Source organism: Mastigoproctus giganteus, chromosome 8 (genome assembly GCF_048544385.1).
Source record: "Mastigoproctus giganteus isolate SK-2022 chromosome 8, ASM4854438v1, whole genome shotgun sequence".
NCBI lineage: Eukaryota > Metazoa > Arthropoda > Arachnida > Uropygi > Thelyphonidae > Mastigoproctus > Mastigoproctus giganteus.
In genome coordinates, this window is record NC_143582.1 from 100024490 (window position 1) to 100045461 (window position 20972).

The window sequence follows — 20972 nt, forward strand, 5'->3', positions numbered from 1 at the left end:
CATTGCAACTTAACTATTCATGTTATACATTACAACTTAAATCAAATAATATACAGACGGATATAATGTTTATGCATTTTTGATGGCATTAATCAGATCTGTGACAAAATAATATTACAGGTTAGAAATAATAAAATAATATTACAGATTAGAAATAATATTATAATGTGTGTGTATATATATATATATATATATATATCGAAATCAGGCAACAACTCAGCGTTCTTATGGGCCTATATGAGAGCTTGAAGGACAGGGTGGATGCCCTCGAAGGAACTAAATTGAGGGGCCCATCAAGCTCTCAGCTGCCCACATCAACGCCAGAGCTTGCACTTGGTCATCGTGAAACACAGCGGCAACCCCCAAGGCAGAATGCGCTGGTCCAAAAGGAACCAGTAGTTGTTGGTGACTCTATTGTCAGTGAAACGGGGAACATGCTTTGTAAAAAGGATAGGTGGAACAGGACCAGGGTATGTCTGCCAGGGGCAAAGGTTGATGACGTTTTAGAGCAGATATCATCTTTTAAGGGCACAAAAGGTGATATAGTTGTACACGTGGGCACTAACGATATCAAGAGTAGGAGACCGGCAGAATTGCTTAACAAGTACAGGTCACTGTTGTAAAAAAGCCGTGAAATAGGGTTGAAATTGAAAGTGTCTGCAATTCTGCCCAGACACGATAGGAGGGAGTATATGATGAGAGCCTTGTCGATCAATTCGGCCCTGGAAAGATTGTGCAAGGCTCAAGGGGTAGAATTTTTTTCAGCCTGGACTGTACTTGTTAACAGGAGGGATTGCTTCTACAGGGATGGGATACACTTAAATAGAAAGGGTGCAAGAATATTTGCTGATGCTATCGAGGCAGTGTTAGGTGGGTCGGAAAACTGCTAGCTTGGGGGGATACAAAGACAAATAGATTAACAGTAGCCACTGGCAGAGGTGAAAGAGATCCTTGCACTGCTTCTATTGGAATGAGCAGAAGCCTGAAAAACAAGATTCAGGATATTTCAGAGACTGCTGGGAGTCATTGCGGTACAAGTAAACACATGGGTTGTGTTAGGGTAGCTAAGAATAGAAATAGGTGCATGTATACTTGCGTGTACACCAATGCTAGGAGTTTAGTAAATAAATTTGATGAATTTGAGGTATTGCTCAAAACATCAAAGGCAGATATTGTTGGGATATCAGAGACTTGGTGTCACACAGATATAAGGAATGCAGAACTGGAATTTGGGGAGTACAACGTCTACAGAAAAGATAGACTGGATAGGAAGGGAGGAGGGGTTATGCTATTAGTTAAGAAATACATAAAATCCAAGGAAGTGAAGCCAGTGGACATCGCTGGACAGTGCAGTGTCGAGTCAGTTTGGTGTGACATAAGCATTGGGAGATCAAAATTGAGAGTAGGAGTGTGCTATAGGCCTAATGACTCTGATGAGTATAATAAGAAACTGTACAGGGAAATAGAGTGGGCCAGTAAATCAGAGAGTCTTATAATGGGAGATTTTAATTTCCCAGATATTGACTGGAATTTGTGGGCTGGTCACTCACACACTAGCAAGGCTTTTGTGGATTTATTGGATGATTGTTTTCTACATCAGCATGTTCGAGAGGCAACTAGAGGGAGGAATACTCTTGATTTGATTATCAGCAGTGATTCTTCATGCATTAAGAATCTGCAGATAAATGAACCACTAGGTGGCAGTGATCACAGTGTGCTGAAGTGGGATTTACTCAAAGAGGTAACTACCATTAGGGGTAAAGGGAAGGGTTATTGCTTTCGTAAAGGCGACTACGATGGACTGAGACAGTATTTAAATTCTATACAGTGGGACCAACTGATGATGTTACCAACAGTAAATGCAAAATGGGAAGCATTCAAAGAACTTATCTTGGAAGATACTAGACTTTACATACCAACTAAGAAATATTGTTCAAGGTTTAGGCCTAAATGGATGTCAGATGAACTGATGAGGCATATGGCAGAGAAGAAACATGCATGGGATACATACAAATTAACACATGACACAGAAGCCTATGATAGATACAAGTTGATCTGTAACCAAGTTACAAAGGAGGTTAGGCAGGCGAAGGCAGATTACGAGAAATCTTTGGCAAGGGATGTAAAGAAAAACAGCAAAGAGTTCTTTACTTATGTAAACTCTAGAAGGAAGGGGATGAATCAGATTGGTCCACTTGATATCGATGGGTCAACTGTTGATGATCCTGCTCAGGTAGCTAACAAACTAAATGAATATTTTGCATCGACATTCACACATGAGGAGTTATTTAGCGAGGGGAAAGCCAGAGGTGTATTCAACTCTAGCAGTAAGCTAGAGAATCTTGTAATAACTGAGAGTAAAGTGGAGGAGAAATTGTTGAAGATAAACACAAGAAAGGCACCTGGGGTGGATGGGATCTATCCAGTTATATTAAAGGAGGCAGCAAAGGAAGTAAGCAAACCCTTAGCCATAATTATGAGAGCTTCCTTGGACTCAGGGGAGGTACCCATTGACTGGAGATGTGCAAATGTGACCCCAATTCACAAAGGAGGATCAAAAGCTGACACAAGCAATTATAGACCTGTGAGTTTAACTTCTGTTCCAGGAAAATTAATGGAGGCACTAGTTAAAGAAGCACTGCAGGATCATTTAGACAAGACTTCAGTTATAGCTTGGACACAGCATGGTTTTGTTAAGGGGAAGTCTTGCCTGACCAATTTGATTGGATACTATGATCCACAAAACACTCACAAAGGAACTGGATGCCGGGAATAACTTTGATATTATATACTTGGATCTTAGAAAGGCTTTTGATACTGTTACACATGGAAGACTGCTGCACAATTTGGAGCAGTGTAACATTGGAGGCAAATTGCTGCTGTGGGTAAAGGGGTGGCTGAGGGGGAGAAGACAGAGAGTGGTAATCAATGGACACTGCTCGTCGTGGACTAATGTTATTAGTGGAGTCCCTCAGGGCTCAGTGTTGGGTCCATTATTGTTTTCTGTATTCATAAATGATATTGATGATGGTATATCAAGCTTAATGTCGAAGTTTGCAGACGATACAAAGGTAGGCAGGGTTGTCAAGGACACTACTGACACTATGCTGCTGCAACAGGATCTGGAAAGGTTGAGCAGATGGGCTGAGAGGTGGCAAATGAAGTTTAAAATTGACAAATGTAAAGTACTACACATGGGAAACAGCAACCCCAGAGCAACGTATCAACTCTGTGGTATTGCACTGACAGTGGTAGAGAATGAAAGGGACCTGGGGGTGGTTGTGCAGGCAGATATGAAGTTCTCTGAGCAGTGCAGACGGGCTGCAAAAGTAGCTCATGGTGTTTTGTCAGTGATATATAGGAATTTTTCTAGCAGGGATAAGGAGGTGATTATTCCCTTGTATAAGGCAATGGTCAGGCCACACCTAGAGTACTGTATACAGGCCTTTAGGCCTCATTTCAAGAAGGATGTAGAGCTGCTGGAACGAGTACAGAGAAGGGCAACAAGATTAGTGAATGGAACAAAGGGGTGCTCTTACGAAGAAAGGCTTAAGATTTGCGAATTACAGTGTCTGGAGACTAGGCACCAGCGAGGTGATCTGATAGAGGTGTATAAAGCATTGAATGGTTTGAGCATGCTCAATGCTGATGGGATTCTTCCTCTCGCTCAGAATGAGAGGGCATAAATTCAAATTGAGGAAAGACAGATGTAGGATAGACATGCGGAAATTTGCCTTTAGCCAGTGAGTGGTTGGTTGGTGGAACAGACTTCCATACCTTGTGTGGAAGTTGATAGCCTAAATAAGTTTAAGGCTCAGCTGGACAGGTATTTTGAACAAACAGAGGGGTGAAGTGGGAGTGGTTTTTTTTTTTTTTTGGCTGATGCTGCATAAGCTTGCTTTCTTGCATCAAATGCCTCTACTAATGCTAATATATATGTGTGTGTGTGTGTGTGTGTGTGTGTGTGTGTGTGTGTGTGTGTGTGTGTGTGTGTGTGTATATGCGTGTATGTGTGTGTATATGCGTATATATATGTGTATATGCGTGTATGTGTGTGTATATGTGTATATGCGTATATATATGTGTATATGTGTGTGTATATATGTGTATATGTGTGTATGTATATGGGTGTGTATATATGTATATGTGGATATATGTGTGTGTATATATGTATATGTGTATATATATATGTGTGTGTGTGTGTGTGTATATATATATATATGTATATATATATATATATATATTGTGGACAAGTTCTTTCTAACCCGTACAAAAATATGGCTAAGAATAACAAGGGAAATGTGAAAAGATCAAAGAAGGCGATGACATTAGCGAGTTCCTTTCTAACCACATCATAATACCCAATCAGATTTGTCAGACAAGACTTTCCCTTCACAAACCCATGCTTTGTCTCGATTATTGCTGCAGTTTTGTCTAGATGATCCTGCAATGCATCTTTAACCAGTGACTCCATTATTTTACCCAGAACAGAAGTTTAACTAACTGGTCTGTAATTACTCGTGTCACCCTTCGATCCCCCTTTGTGAATTGGGGATACATTTGCACATCTCCAGTCCGTGGGAACCTCCCCTGAGTCCAAGGAAGCTCTCATAATTATGGCTGAGTGTTTGCTCAGTTACTTTGCCGCCTCCTTTAATATAACTGGATAGATCCCATCCACCCCAGGTGCTTTTCTTATGTTTAACTTCAACAATTTCTCCTCCACTTTGCTCTCAGTTATTACGAAATCATTAAGCACACTGCTACAATTTGATAACCTTTTTCAAACCTTAATAACTCCTCCTGTGTAGATGCAAAATACTCATTCAGTTTGTTTGCTATCTGAGCAGGATCATCAACAATCGAACCATCGATATCAAGTGGACCAATCAGATTCATTCCCTTCCTTTTAGAGTTTATATAAGTAAAGAAATCCTTGCTGTTTTTCTTAGCATCCTTTGCCAAAGATTTCTCTTAATCTGCCTTTGCCTGCCTAACCTCCTTTGTGACTTGATTACAGACTAGCTTATATCTGCCATAGGCTTCTGTGTCGCCTGATAATTTATATGCATCCCATGTATTTTTATTCTCTGCCATGAGTCTCATTAGTTCATTTGACAACCAGTTAGGCCTAAACCTTGAACAATATTTCTTAATAGGTATGAAACTTTTAGTAGCTTCCACAATTAATTTCTTGAATGCTTCCCACTTAGAATTTCCTGTTAGTAACATCATCAGTTGATTCCATTGTACAGAATTTAAAAACAGTGTGAGACCACTGTAGTCACCTTTACAGAAGCAAAATCCCTTTCCTTTACCTCTGATGGTAATTATATCTTTAAGTAAATCCCACATCAGTACACTGTGATCACTGCCACCTAGTGTTTCCTTTATCCGCAAATTCTTAATACTTGAATGATCACTGCTGATAACCAGATCAAGAGTATTATCTTCTCTGGTTGCCGCTCGAACATTCTGCTGCAGAAAACAGTCATCCAATAAATCCACAAAACACTTACTAGTCTGCGAGTGATTAACCCACAACTTCCAATCCATATCTGGGAAGTTAAAATTTCCAATTATAAGACATTTTGATTTACTAGCCCACTCTATTTCTCTGTACAATTGTTCATTGTACTCATTTGAATTAATTAGGCCTATAACACAATCCTACTCTTACTTTTGCTTTCACAGTGCTTATGTCACACCAAACTGACTCAACAGTGCACTGTTCATCTATATCAACTGGATGCACTTCTTTTGATTTTGTTTTTCTTAATTAACAGCATAACACCTCCTCTCTTCCTATCCTGTCTGTCCTTTCTGTACACATTGTACTTCCCAAATTCCAATTCTGTATTCCTAATATCTGTGTGACACCACATCTCTGATATCCCAATATTATCCACCTTTGATGTCTTGACCAACACTTCAAATTCGTCAAATTTATTAACTATACTTCTAGCATTGGTATACATGCACCTATTATTCTTAGCTACCCTAACACATCCCATATACACACCTGTTTCACAATGACTGCTATTAGTCCCTGAAACCAACAGCACCCCTCACTCCAGACTGCTGCTTATTCTAATAGAAGTAGCGCAAGGATCACTTTCACCTCTGGCTGCGGCTACTTTTAACCTTTTAGTCTGTGAATCTCTCCCCCCCCCCCCAAGCTAGCAGTTTTCTAACACTGCCTCAATAGTATCAGCAAATATTCTTGCACCCTTTCTATTTAAGTGTATTCCGTCCCTGTAGAAGCAGTCTCTCTTGTTAACCAGCACAGACCAGGCTGAAAAAAATTCTACCTCTTGAGCCTTGCACATTCCCACCAGGACCGAATTGATTGACAAGGCTCTCATCATGTACTCCCTCCTGTCATGTCTGGACAGAATTGCAGACACTTTCAAATTCAACCCTAACTCATGGCTTTTTTTTTTTTTTTTTTTTTGCAACATTGACCTGAACTTGTTAAGTAAATCTGCAGATCTCCTACTCTAAATGTGATTGGTGCCAACGTCCACAACAATATCACCCTTTGTGCCCTTAAAAGATGATATATGCTTCACAACATTATCAAATTTTGCCCCTGCAGACATACCCTGGTCCTATTCCATCTATCCTTTTTGCACAGTATATTCCCCATCTCCCGGACAATAGAGTCATCAACAATAACTAACTCCTGTGGGACCAGTGCATTCTGCCTTGGAGATTGCCACTGTGTTGTCTGATGCTCAGGAGTGAGCTCTGGTGTTGAGTTGGGCAGCTGAGAGCTTGACGGGCCCCTCATATTAATTTCTTTGAGGGCATCTACCCTACTTCAGGCTCTCATAGACGCAAATTAGAATGCTGAGTTGATGCCTAATTTCTAGACACTCTGCACCTGGCACTAGATCATATTCTGTTCCAGAGAGTTCGGCAAACATTTCACAAGTTGCACATTTTTTTAGGTTGTGATGCGTTGGAGAATCACCCCCTCAGTTCTCCCCCGAGTCACGGCACTCCTGCCACTTTGTGCCTGTTGCTTTTCTGCTCTAGTCTTGGGCATGATATTTTAAATTAATAAGATCAATAAATTTAATTAATTAATTGTCAATACTACACTATCTAATAGAATCCTAAATGTAGTGATGCGTATTACGCTATATATTTTTACGTTAGAGCTACCTAGTTACCACAATTAAAATTTTGAATTCCCTACCACTCTATAGAAAAACAATGGCTGCAAGATTCAGTAGTAGTCTTATATTAAGTAGTAATCCACAAAAACTCTCATCTAAATTAAAAATAAAAATAACCAGTGTAACTAGAACTATAAGGTTACTTATAAAGTACAATATAAAATAACAATTAGGTAAATAAAATGGCAAACACTTATCGCTTTTTTGGAGCCTGTAATTCACTGTTGTAATTTTTAAAGAGAGTCGACACCCTCTCCAGTAGTTTGGGAACCACTGACTTACATCATTTAGCTTAAAATTAATTGAGTAAAGTGGAATCTGACATAACTGAATGGTCAGGAGCGAGAGTGCAGTAGAACATATGCTGTTTGAGTGGACAATGGTTCAAGCCCATGACTGCTAAATACGAATAATGATTGTATTCATGATTTATTATAAACTCCCCTTGACTCGCTGTTCATGCCAGAGTATAAACAAGAATGTTATACAGTAATACCCCGATTTACGCTACCCCAACTTATGCGAACTCTGAGTTATGCGGTTCTTGATTTTTTCGTTTGGCAACTCTGCCGCCCACTATCTTCAAGGTCGTTTTTCATATGTTATCGATATACGGTGCGACGGCGGAGAGTGAGAGCGAAAAATGAACAAAATTCAACTTTGCTGTGCATGAGCTGCACACATTACAAGAATTTGTATTCCAACTGTCATATTTATATGTGTGCATTCGAATTCGTGCTCAACGTTTGTCGGAAATTACATCGTTTTCACGAGAGAAATGGATCGCGTTGGTCGAGCCGTATACAGTTAGTCCTCGTGTAACACGTGTTTACACTACACGAATTCGATTATACACTATTTATAAATACGGTAACGATATCTTATAATATAACACGAACCGAATTGGCTTATACACGATTCACCTTTGTGTTTACAAGAAATGGCAGTCGAACGCAGAATCACCCCAACCGAACGCAACACGATAGGAATGAAGAGAAGATTCTGAAAATGTATTTGTTTTAGGGGAAACACATTTCACCATAATAACGTAAAAACCAACACAATTCCAGCTATCGGTGTACAATTAGATCGAGTTTACTACCAGTTTATAACAGATTCCACTATCAGAAACGCAACTGGATTTTTATTGTTTTATGGTAGTAACCCCTAGAAATGTGAGGTGTTAATAGTGTATCTCTGCCTTAATGGTGTTGTTTATTCAGTTGCTACATGTGTGCATCTTTGTTTATGCGTATCAAGCGTGTCTCCTCGTTTTGTAATTGCACTTTTTTCTCTAAAAATGAGTAAAATACTTAAAAGGTGTGAAAAGGAAGCGTACTGGTGAAGACAACACTGCAGATTCAGAGAGAAAAAGAAAAGCAATTATCGATAAACAGAGGCGGACTGGGTCAAAAATTCTTACCCGAGAAAATTTATAGTGGCCTCATACTATGGTTTATAGCCAAAATCACACAGGCCCACCGGGGTTTCTCCGGTAAGGCTTATGGCCAGTCCGCCTCTGTCGATAGAGAAAAATTATGAAATTGTGAAACGCTTTGAGCGAAATGAAAGACCATGTGATATTGCACGTGCTACAGGCCTAAATTAGGCAACGGCGAAAAGCACATGACAATTGCAAACTTGACAGAAGGTCTCAGCTCAATTGAAAAGGGCTTAAAAATTTTAGAAAACATAGACTACAACGAAGAACGCGTTATAGCTACAAAGCAAGGAATAAAAAAATTATTAGCTTGCTACGAAGAAATTCTGTGTGAAAAAAAGAAGTCTCTGTGTCATCAGACGAATTTGTTAGATTTTATGAAGCCATCGACATCGAAATAACTTTTTTACATAAGTCATTTATTTTTTTAATATGTATTTTGTATTAATATGTATAAAGAACTGCAATTTTATTAATATTTTTCTTCTAAACTAGTGTTTTTGTTAGTCCTTGGTCCAAATTAAACAAAATTTATATGTATTTATATGCAAAGTTGTACCCCGACTTACGCGAATTCGACTTAAGCGATTTTCGTCGGACCCTACCTATCACGTAACGTCTGGGGTATTACTGTATATGGATATATGGGAAACATTGACTAGAGAAAAATTATATATAGTTATTGATATATCATTTTTCCAATGCTAATACTGCTGTTGATAAAGGGATGGGTAAGTGGAAGAGGGTAGTGGCCATTGCTCTTCATAGACTAATGTAATAATTGTGGTATCACATGGTTGATTTTGGGCCATTTATTTATTTAATATTTATTAATGGTATTTCAAGTTTGCTGATGAAACAAACATGAGTAGGGTGGATAATCAGGAATGCTACTTCAAGGTCTAGATGAAATTGTCATGAGGTGAAAAATAGCAGTTGAGGTTTAAAATTGAATGCAAGGTAGGGTCACTGCTCCTCACTGTATGTGAGGAGCAGTAAACACAGAATAACCATTTGGTAGCTTCAAACTTGAGATAGTTGATAATGAAAAGACCCAGGGGTAATTTCATAGTCTGACATGTAAACAAGGAGTAATTGCGTAGTCTAAGCAGTGCAAACAAGCTGGTAGAACAGCTCATGGGTTTTCAGTTGATGCCAGCAGGGACAAATAGGTGATTACCCTGCTGTATAACAATGGATAGGCCACATCTGGAATATTGCATATGATTTGGAACCTCATTTTAAGAAGGATGTATATCTTCATGGAAAGAGTGCAGAGAAGAGTAACACGATTTGTTGAGGACATAAAAAATATTATTACCAAAAAGGGAGTTCTGTAAATTGTAGTCTCTGGAAACTAGGAATTTGCATGAGCCTAATTGAGGGATTTAAGGCATTAAAAGAGTTGAGGAAATTATATGCTATGTTGAAACTATTGCTATATTGAGGAAATTGCCATGATGTGTGGAAATTTTTTTTCAGCTGGAGAGTAATACCTTGCTGAAATAAATTTCCACCTAACATTGTGGAATGCATAGTCAATAAATTTGAAAGGAGGATTGGGCAAATTGCATAGGTCTACAAGTATTTTTGACCAGGGTGGTAATGTCAACTAGATGTGTTGAAGGTGATTCCAGATCTGTTTATTGATTTTCCTCTAGCACATCTAGTTTTTATGATGAGGCTAGTATGAACATTATGGGACTAATTATATCACTCAACATACCTGGAATAAGTACATACCTAATATACCTATTCCAGGCATCTGCTAATATATCATGTTAGCAGATGCCTGGAACATGTTGGCAGATAGTAATTGCCTGGAATGTGTTGTCAGAGAGAAATCTGAAAAAGGCATGGCATAAACTATGGAGTGTTGCCAAATAGTCGGTTACACATGTGCAAGATTTGAATGAAGATGTAGGTGAGATACCCCACTCATTACATTAGTCTATGAAGAGCAATGGCCACTACCCCCTTCCACTTACCCATCCCTTTATCAATAGTGGTATTAGCATTGGAAAAATGATATATCAGTAACCATATATAATTTTTCTCTAGTCATAACTTTATTTCAAGGTATTCCCGGGTTTTCCAAGTGTGGGCAAGATAATGTAGAGGCATGGTTAAACAACGATGCTGATGATCCTGGTTATCATATTTTAACTGAAGAAATTGTTGTGTTAGTCCAGGATGAAAAATGGGCTGACTTTAACCAAGGTGATTCTGATGACAAAGAAGACGAAGAGGGCTCACTCACACAGAGGCCTTCATTGGCTAGAAACTGCAATGGCATGGTGTGAGCAACAGTCTGAATGCAGTTCTGTGGAGATACTGATATTAAAGAGGCCTCGCCGCAAAAAAAGGATAATCTCAAATGGTTGAAAGAAAAATTCAAGGTTATATATTTTAAAAAATAAACCCTCCCAAGATTCATTATACTCTTATTGTGTGCAATTACTTGTGTTTGTTTATTTCTGTTTATGTAAAAAAAAGTATGATTTATAGTTGTAACCACGTAAAACAATTAGGTAAGTTCAAAATAATACATAATATGCATTGTTTCTTCAAAACGTTTTGGTTATTTACAAACCGTTTCTTAAATCAGTTAATGTATTTTTTTTGTAATACTTCATATTTCAAAATACAGTAGTAATAACCTTGCATATAATAATTTAATTAATAAATAAATAAATTTTCTGTTTATACTCCAGGATGACCAAACGGTCAGAGGAGTTCACAAGATAGATAAAATACAAGAAACAGCACTGTATTCAGCAGTCACGGGGTTGAACTCGGGTCACTGAAGGCACGTGTGCATAAGTACACTCACACGCCTGACCACTAGGCTGCAGTGGCCTCAATTTGTAGGCCCAATTACACTTTGTTTCATATAAACTGGGTATTCTCGTGTATGTTTGATTATCGAAAAAACCCTGATCCCAATTAGTTTGGATAATCGACATTCTACTGTATTACATTAGGGTCACCCCGTAAGTTATTACATATACCCATTTGTATTGTGTCTGTAAATTACGTGTGTTCTCTGGTTGATTTGCCTGTTTTGCTGGACGAAAAACACCATTTCTGGTGTCAGAGCCTTGCTATCTATGTCTGAGACTGACTAACTCAGTCACAGAGTGAAAAACACCCATGAAAGTTCATGTCATCAACAGGATTCGAACCCGGGCCTTTTCCACTCAGTGTGGGGAGGACGGTGACGATACTATTGTGCTACCTGCGCAGACTGAAGGTGGTGCATGTGGGAAGAAATATTATGTTCACCAAATTTTTGAATATATGCACTATCTTAATTAAGTCAAGTTTGACTGATTTACGTGTACAGCTGAGCCAACGTTTCATGATTGGTGGGAGAAAGCTGCGCAGACTGTGAGCGCGTTCGGGCAGAGCGCAAAAAAAAAAAAAAAAAAAAAAGTGTGAAATTTCATCATTGGCAATGAAGATTTTATAAATGCAACTATATCAAACTATATTCACAGAGATGCCGATAAGATTGCAATTTTTATTTAAAGATAATGGCAAAAATTAATGGGGTCTAATTCTGTTTTGCAAAAGTTATTTTAATTTTGTTCTTGTTTTGATAAATTATTTGAATTAATATTTTAATTTTTTTTGTAGAATTTGTATTGTTTTAATGTTTAAATAAATTAATGAAAATATTAAAAATTGCATATTACTTTGACATCCAAAAGTGGATGGCACTTGCATCACCTTGCACCATGCATGCTGCTGCCTATTAGCATTAGTAGAGGCATTCGATGCAAGAAAGCAAGCTTATGCAGCATCAGCCAAAAAAAAAAAAAAATAAATAAATAAATAAAAAATAACCACTTCCACTTCACCCCTCTGTTCGTTCGAAATACCTGTCCAGCTGAGCCTTAAACTAATTCAGGCTATCAACCTCCACGACAAGGGATGGAAGTCTGTTCCACCAACCAACCACCCGCTGGCTAAAGGCAAATTTCCTCACGTCTATCCTACATCTGTCTTTCCTCAATTTGAATTTATGCCCTTTCAGGTGATTATTCTGAGCAAGAGAAAGAATCCCATCAGCATTGAGCATGCTCAAACCATTCAAGGCTTTATACACCTCTATCAGATCACCTCGTTGGTGCCTAGTCTCCAGACACTGTAATTTGCAAAACTTAAGCCTTTCTTCGTAAGAGCACCCCTTTGTTCCATTCACCAATCTTGTTGCCCTTCTCTGTACTCGTTCCAGCATCTCTACATCCTTCTTGAAATGAGGCCTCCAGACCTGTATACAGTACTCTAGGTGTGGCCTGACCATTACAAGGGAATAATCACCTCCTTATCCCTGCTAGAAAAATTCCTATATATCATCGACAATACACCATGAGCTACTCTTGCAGGCCATCTGCACTGCTCAGAAAATTTCATATCTGCCTGCACAACCATCCCCCAGGTCCCTTTCATTCTCTACCACTGTCAGTGTAGTACCACAGAGTTGATACGTTGCTCTGGGGTTGCTGTTTCCCATATGTAGTACTTTACATTTGTCAATGTTAAACTTCATTTGCCACCTCTCAGCCCATCTGCTCAACCTTTCCAGATCCTGTTGCAATAGCATAGTGTCAGTAGTGTCCTTGACAACCCTGCCAACCTTCGTATCATCTGCAAACTTGGACATTAAGCTTGATATACCATCAATATCATTTATAAATACAGAAAACAATAATGGACCCAATACTGAACCCTGAGGGACTCCACTAACAACATTAGTTCACGATGAGCAGTGTCCATTGATTACCACTCTGTCTTCTCCCCCTCAACCACCCCTTTATCCATAGCAGCAATTTGATCCTATGATCATAAGCTATATAGTTAGTGGATGAATTGAAAACATTTCCTTCCAAATGGGTGGCAAGTGGTGAAGCAGCCATAGAACTCTATGAAAAGTCTGTATTTGCTCCATCTAATTAGAATCATGAGGTTAATAAGATGAAAGCAGTGATATCTAATAAAATGGCTTTGTTTTGTATATATATAATAGTTCTTTGATGTTAGGGCAGATGATATGATTATCACTAATGTTTTTTATTTATTTAATTCATTTCTTAAATAGAAATGACAACAAATATATGTAATTAAAAGAATTGGATGAGGTGATAAGACTTTTGTGGAATTTCTAACTTTATTCTCATTGATTTAAAATTTTAAAATATGAATATTAATAAATTGGATTTACATTTCTTACTTATTTTAATTGCTAAGGAATTGAAATAGCATATATTTAAAGGGCAAATCTCAATTATGAAGTATCAGGTTTTTAATGCAGTTTTTCTTTACTCCTACCTCCTGTTCCCTCTCCATTTCAGTTCTCAGGCAATACTTAGAGAACAGAGAGACTCTCCACCATCTGAGTTATTTGGCGAACTCTTGAAAAAAGCAGGAGGAATGGGAGATATCAGAGGCTGTCCTGTAAGTTGTTGTGCTTCACACATTATAAATTGAATTAATAGTTAATAATCATCAATTTATGTTTTTTTTAAAAAATGATGCCAACCAAAAAAAAAAGATGATACAACTGTGCAGTAATCACCCTATACTGTCCCTCTTTCAACCAGTGGGTGCCTACACTACTGCCCTCCTACTTCCTGTCTTCCCACTGCTACCTTCCATTTCCACTTTTTTTTTACTGGCCTCTCCATATCTGTAGCCTTGGCTACAGGGAGAGCCCAGTACTCCAGTTTGCAGGGTTTGCATGCCAGTACTTTACACTCCCTACTGCCCAGCCCTCCTCCTCATGGCATTGGACGATAAACTAGAGGATTTTGTGCAAAAACACAGGCCCCTAAGCTAAGAGGCCTGATGAACGACACAATCCTACCTAATACTGCATGAACGCTCATTAACCTACATAAATCTGGCCTTTACATTTGTATTCATCACATTGCCTGATGCAGAGTTGGGGGAAATCCCTGGAGCTGCATTACAAGTAACACTATACACTATGTGCGATAATCATATAATGCTATATCCAGTAAAACTATTAAATTTTTGAATTGAAGTTTTATATAACTATAGATAAAAACTGGATTTTTATAAAAGGCATATGATGTACATAGGTTATTCAAACAAACCTAAAATTAATATTATGTGAAAGCTAATGATAATCTTGTCAGATTATTGGTTGAAGTCTGTTGCCAACAGTAAGTGTGCACATCACTCTTTTCTAGCAAGATTTTGAAACAATAAATTTTCACTCTTAGTTGGATCACATCACCAATGAAGGGATGTAATCTGTAATCCCAGTTTTTGAATGCAGAAAGAATAAGACCTAAAATTTATTGCAGAATGTAGGCTCAGTAAGTGTGCATGAGTCAATGACAAGCCTACACCTGAGTGAATAACTTTCAGGTATGAAAGAGTTAAAAACTCACAATGTGCTTGCCCTTGACCAGGAAAAAGCACATAGTGTTGGGCCACCAGAGGCATGACAGCAATGGAAAAACTCACGAGGATACTATCACATTGCTGTTTGAAATCACTGTGGTGTGTAATAGTGTTGGTTTTGGTTTTTTTTTATGAAAAACCCCAAACACGAAAGGTATCAAAACCTATAGTACTTAGTACCGTGCATGGGTTGAAGGAGAAGTAAGGGAGGAGGGGGATGCCGGAAACTTTGCTCTAGAGACTAAACATGGGTTTCACCACTTCAAGCCTCCAATAAGCAAAGTGGTGGTATTTCACCGGTTGATGAAAGTCATCTACCACCTATGCTACGTTGTTAGCAAGGAGTTGCAGTTTCAAAAGTTCATGCTTGATGGATTCATGTTTAACACCAGAACTGAAGGAACAGTGATTTAAATGTATAGCTTCTTGGATGGTATGAGCATGAAGGAGAAGATGCTTTCTTAGACCACAGTGGCCAGAGATCCTGGGTACACTCCTATACCAGAAAGCAAACATGCAAATTCAGAGTAGCACCATATAGGCTCATTTAATTGAAGAAAGTTTGCACCCAAGCATCAGCCAGGAAAGTGTTATTCAGCATATTCTGGAATCATAAAAGTGTGGTTTTGGAAATGTTTTGCACTAAATTATCAGGAGAGGAGAATCAATGATGAGTGACAAATACTATGATATGCTTCTGACCCAAGTAAAGGAGGCAATTCAGAATAAAATTATAGTTTGCTGCCTGCAGGTATGTGATTATGGAATGATGATTCCTGTCTTCATGTTCCCAATTTTGCAGTGAATCAAATATGGGAGATGAAGTTTGAGATATATTACCCCATCTTCAGTAGACTTGGCATCATATGATTATAATTTTTTTGTACCCTCTAAAAGGTACACTAAGAGGTCATCACTTCTCGTCAGATGAATGAGGAAGTCAAGATGGCAGTGTTCCAATGGCTTAAACACCAACCACAACTTCTCTTGAGCAATTTTGGGCATTACTGCAGCATTGGAGGAAATATGACATACATAATGCATATGATCAAAGATTGACTTATTTTTATTTAACTTTTGTTGTTTTTATTTGAATGATAACCGGAGTTTTGAAAATGCAGACTTGTTTTTCTCTTGTAGTATAATTCCTTCTTTGTGGCCAGTGATTTTTTTTTTTTACCCCATTAATTGTGTTCCTGTAACATCATATGCTGACACAGTCTTCACATGTAGCACTTTAGAAATAGTTTTATTTGATCTGATATACTGCCAATTCTCTGTTACGCATGATTCTTCATGCTCACACTAAATGTCCTGGAGCTTCAGTCCTCAATTTCACGTTTCATATTACTTTATTAATATTGTTGTACTTATATGATAATATTTATGATACCCAGTATTTCTGAAGGTACAGTACTTCTAAATTCAATCATTGTTATATGCTTTTATTTAAATACATTTAAACACTTTTGACCTTTTCCAGTCATGGTCTTTCTTATTTGCAAGACCATTTACAAGACCAGGATTGGAAAGAATGTAAACTATCTCTTCTTTTTACGCCTTCCCCCACACACATATTATCATTTCCCAATCATGTTTTGCTTATTTGCAGAAAATGCATTGAGCTAATATTCATTAAATTGTTGAGGTAAAGAAAAAATTTAAAACATTTCAGATACCATAACTCTTTGTTATTGTATATATTTTGAATATGGTAATTAATTTTGATGGTAAAAATTAAATGATGCTAAAAATTGTCGAAAAAAAAGTTAAGTAATAGTATGTGCCTTATCAGAGATAAAGAAAATAATAATGGCTAACATCTGAAGCCCTTTTGTTCTATGAATTGCAAATGTTTTGACTTCACAAGATATTGCCAATGGAAAGGAAGGGTTCAGGCTTCAAGGCTGTTGGCTGGTCTTATGGAGGAATTAAAGTTTTTCCTCCAAAAGTTATTCTGGGTTTTTCAGTCGACATATCATGCAGATTAACCCATGAACACCCATGGGCAAATTTGCACGTTGTGTGAGACTGAGAACACTCACTTCTACACACAATTGCACAATAAATATGAGTAACAAACTCTTGCCATTAAAATAGTAATTTGAATTTTATCGGTGGAAAGGCTAACGATGAAAGAAGCAGCACATGTGGACCAGGGATTTAAAAAATGATCAGTGAAATTAATGCTAGCGTTGTTTAGTATGGTGCTCATGTGGAATAAAGTTCTGATCATGGAGGAAAAATTGTTTCATTATCATATGAATAACTTTATAAAGAAATTAAAAGCAGCCTGAATGCATTTCAGTTTTACCCAGTTACATTTATGAAGTACACTTAGGTAAATTTATGTTAGTTTTATTTATACAAGAAAATGTATAAAATACCTATTATTGCATATCTGCAATCTGGGTGACTTTTTCAGGGGTCAACCATCCAGACTGAAAGGAAAAACAATAAGATGTTCTCTGTTTCTGTGATAATCATTATGCAGTATGACGTTCCCAGTCCAGTCAGTCCTCGTATAACACGTGTTTACGTTACACGAATTCAATCATACACGATTTATAAATAGGGGAACGATATCTTATATAACACAAACCGAATTCGCTTATGCACGATTTGCCTTTGTGTTTACAAGAAATGGCAGTCGAACGCAGTATCACCCCCAACCAAACGCAACACGATAGGAATGAAGAGAAGATTCTGAAAATGTATTTATGTTTCTTATATCAGTGAAGGGGAAACACATTTCACCATAATAACGTAAAAACCCACACAATTCCAGCTATCGGTATTATCGCAAATGCAATTAGATCGAGTTTACTACCAGTTTATAACACATTCCACTAGCAGAAACGCAACTGGAAATTGTTTTTATTATTTTATGGTAGTAACTCCTAGAAATGTGCTTTAGTAAAATGTGAAGTGTTAATAGTGTATCTCTGCCTTTATGGTGTTGTTTATTCAGTTGCTACACGCGCGCAGCTTTGTTTATGTGTATCAAGCATGCCTCCTCATTTTGTAATTGTGCTTTATTCCCTAAAAATGAGTAAAATACTTAAAAGGTGTGAAAAGGAAGCGTCCTGGTGAAGACACTGCAGATTCAGAGAGAAAAAGAAAAGCAATATCGATAAACATAGGCAGACTGGGTCAAAAATTCTTACCAAGGAAAATTTTTTAGTGGCCTCATACTATGGTTTATGGCCAAAATCACACCGGCCTCCGGCCCACCGGGGTTTCCCCGGTAAGGCTTATGGCCAGTCCGCCTCTGTCGATAGAGAAAAAAATATGAAATTGTGAAGCGCTTTGAGTGAAATGAAAGACTATGTGATATTGCACGTGCTACAGACCTAAATGAGGCAACGCCGAGAATTACAAAGAATACAGAGAAAATAAAAACAACTTTCATAGCAGGAACAACTCAAAGTGTAATTAAAATCCATTAGATTAAGACACAAAGAATTGGAAGAGATGGAACGGCTGTCATCTGGTTGGATAGAAAATCAAACAAAAAACAAGTTTGCTTACGATAGAAGCAAAAGCATTAGCAATATTTTATTACCTAATAGTCGTAATAAAATACTTACGTATTTTATTACGTAACCTTACCAAATTACAAAACCTTTTTATTACGTAACCTTACCAAATTACAAAACCTTACCAAACACAATAAATAATCGTAATAAAATACTTACGTATTTTATTATGATTATTTATTGTGTTTGGTAAGGTTTTGGTTAGAAATATGTGTTCAATCTTGGGTGGTCGGCACCTAACCCTATTTTTCCCATAGGGCCTGTTGTTCATATTGCACGATTTTGCATTGCACGAGGGTTTCTAGGAACACAACTATCGTGCTATACGAGGACTGACTGTACAGCCACTCCCCGATTTGGCAACAACCTCCAACTGAAGTAGCTCTTCAACCTTTACAATCTTATCTGTAACCTCTTCATATGATTCGTCTTTTTGAAAGCCTTTTATGTGCCGTTGGCACATTTTCTTCCATGCACCATTTAAACAACTTTTAGCACTTTCTGGCCAGGCCTTATTAATGTGATGGCATGGTAAATATTGTAAGATTTCCAAAAGTCTCTTAACGTAAAATTTTTCTCACTTTCTACTGCAGACAATGCCTGAGCAAATGTTGTGCATTAATAGTATGCTTTTAAATTCAAAATAACTCCCTGATCCATAGGTTGGATGAGTGAAGTCGTGTTTGGCGGTAGACATATGACTCTCACATTCGAATTGAAATCGTCTTGATGATGCGTAGGATGTCCACGAGCATTATCTAATATAAGCAAAATCTTGAAGGGAACTTCGTTATCTTTACAATATCTTTCAACCTTGGGAATGAAGCATCGTTTAAACAGTATCTCAAAGAGAGATATTGTTATCCATGCTCTCTGATTTGATCAGAAATGAACATCTACGGTGGGTTTATTGATGCCCTTAAATGCACGAGGATTTCCAGAATGGTACACAAGCAGTGGTATTAATCTGTAATCTCCCGCTGCATTAGCCCCAAGCAAGAGCGTGGCCCTATCTTTTGAAGCCTTGAAACCTGGCATTGTATTTTCCCCTTTGGCAGTGTATGTTCAACCTGGCATTTTTTTCCAATACAGAGCAGTCTCGTCAACGTTAAAAATATGCTGCGTTGAATAGCCTTCATCAAAAATTTTTTTCCAATGCATCACAAAATTCCTCTGCAACTGCAGAATCAGCACTGGCGACTTCACCGCATACTTTAATGTTTTGGAAACCAGTGCAATGCTTGAACCTATTAAACCACCCATTGCTTGTCACGAACTTGGGTTGGGGTTCACCATACTTATCCTTAATATCTTCATAAATACTTCTTGCTTCTGCTTGAATGGCCATTGGACTCAGGGGCACATGCTTCTGAATCTGATTTTCCATCCATATTATTAATAGATGTTCCATCTTCCATATAGTACCTCAACACTGTTTTGTGATCACTGTTGATCTTGAGTGCGTTGACATGTTCTTTTATACTGTCCTTTAAAATAGCATTCACTGTTGAAGCAGCGAGACCTAATTCCCTTGCAATAGATGACAAACTTTGTCCTGCTTCATACTTCTTTATCATTTTCATCCTCATTTCTAAATCAATTTTGTTTCATTTCCTGGCACTGTCAGCACTTGCACTTTCCATTGGTCCCTTTCCTTTCACCATTGTAATGTGTAAATAGGAATGAAGAGAAATTTCTGAAAATGTGTTTTTTATATGATTGAAGATTTCAGTGAAGGGGATCACATTTCACGTAAAAACCCACAGAATTCCAGTTATCAGAATTATCGCAAATGCAATAAGAGCGAGTTTACTACCCGTTTATAATAGATTGCGCTAACAGAAAAGCCCAATAAACGGGTTAAAAGTGCAAATTGTTTTTATTGTTTTTTGGTCTTGACCTCCAGAAACGTGCTTTAGAAAAATATCACACAGGTGTTCAAAATTGATTCTTATAACAGATCATATGATAACGACGAAAGTGTAGTGCAATTTTCTTTATAAAAATGATCCTTTAGCGCAATAACCCCAAATTAATCAGGGTTTTTTCATTTTTTGTGTGAGGAGGGTCCTCTTAGGACAACAGGCTACAAGTCCATTTTTGACGAGGCATCTTCTTACTGTTACTGCACTTGCTACCACTCCTATATGTTCTTCCCATTCTCTTTTTAGCTCAGATGAAGAAGCTTTACAGTTTTTAAGGCATAAGCACTTCAAAACACAGTCCTGTTTTGGCATAGAGACTTGTTTGTGTCCAGTTCCTTTTTTTCTATCAGCAGAACCAGTATTCTTGAGTGTGGAATGAAATCTACTCACTGTCAACTGATTACAAGACACTCTATAACCAATATGACGGGAAGAACATCCCTCCTCA

The 20972-nt window shown here is 37.8% G+C and overlaps 1 protein-coding gene across 1 annotated transcript in view; it reads left to right on the plus strand.

Moving 5' to 3' along the window:
* Nucleotides 1-20972, plus strand: part of ec (ubiquitin specific peptidase echinus) — a 378892-nt gene that overhangs the window by 203948 nt on the left and 153972 nt on the right. Inside the window, exon 7 of the mRNA XM_090378841.1 lies at nt 13983-14085. Within this exon, the coding sequence (XP_090234967.1) occupies nt 13983-14085 (103 nt within the window). The remainder of the gene's footprint in view (nt 1-13982; nt 14086-20972) is intronic.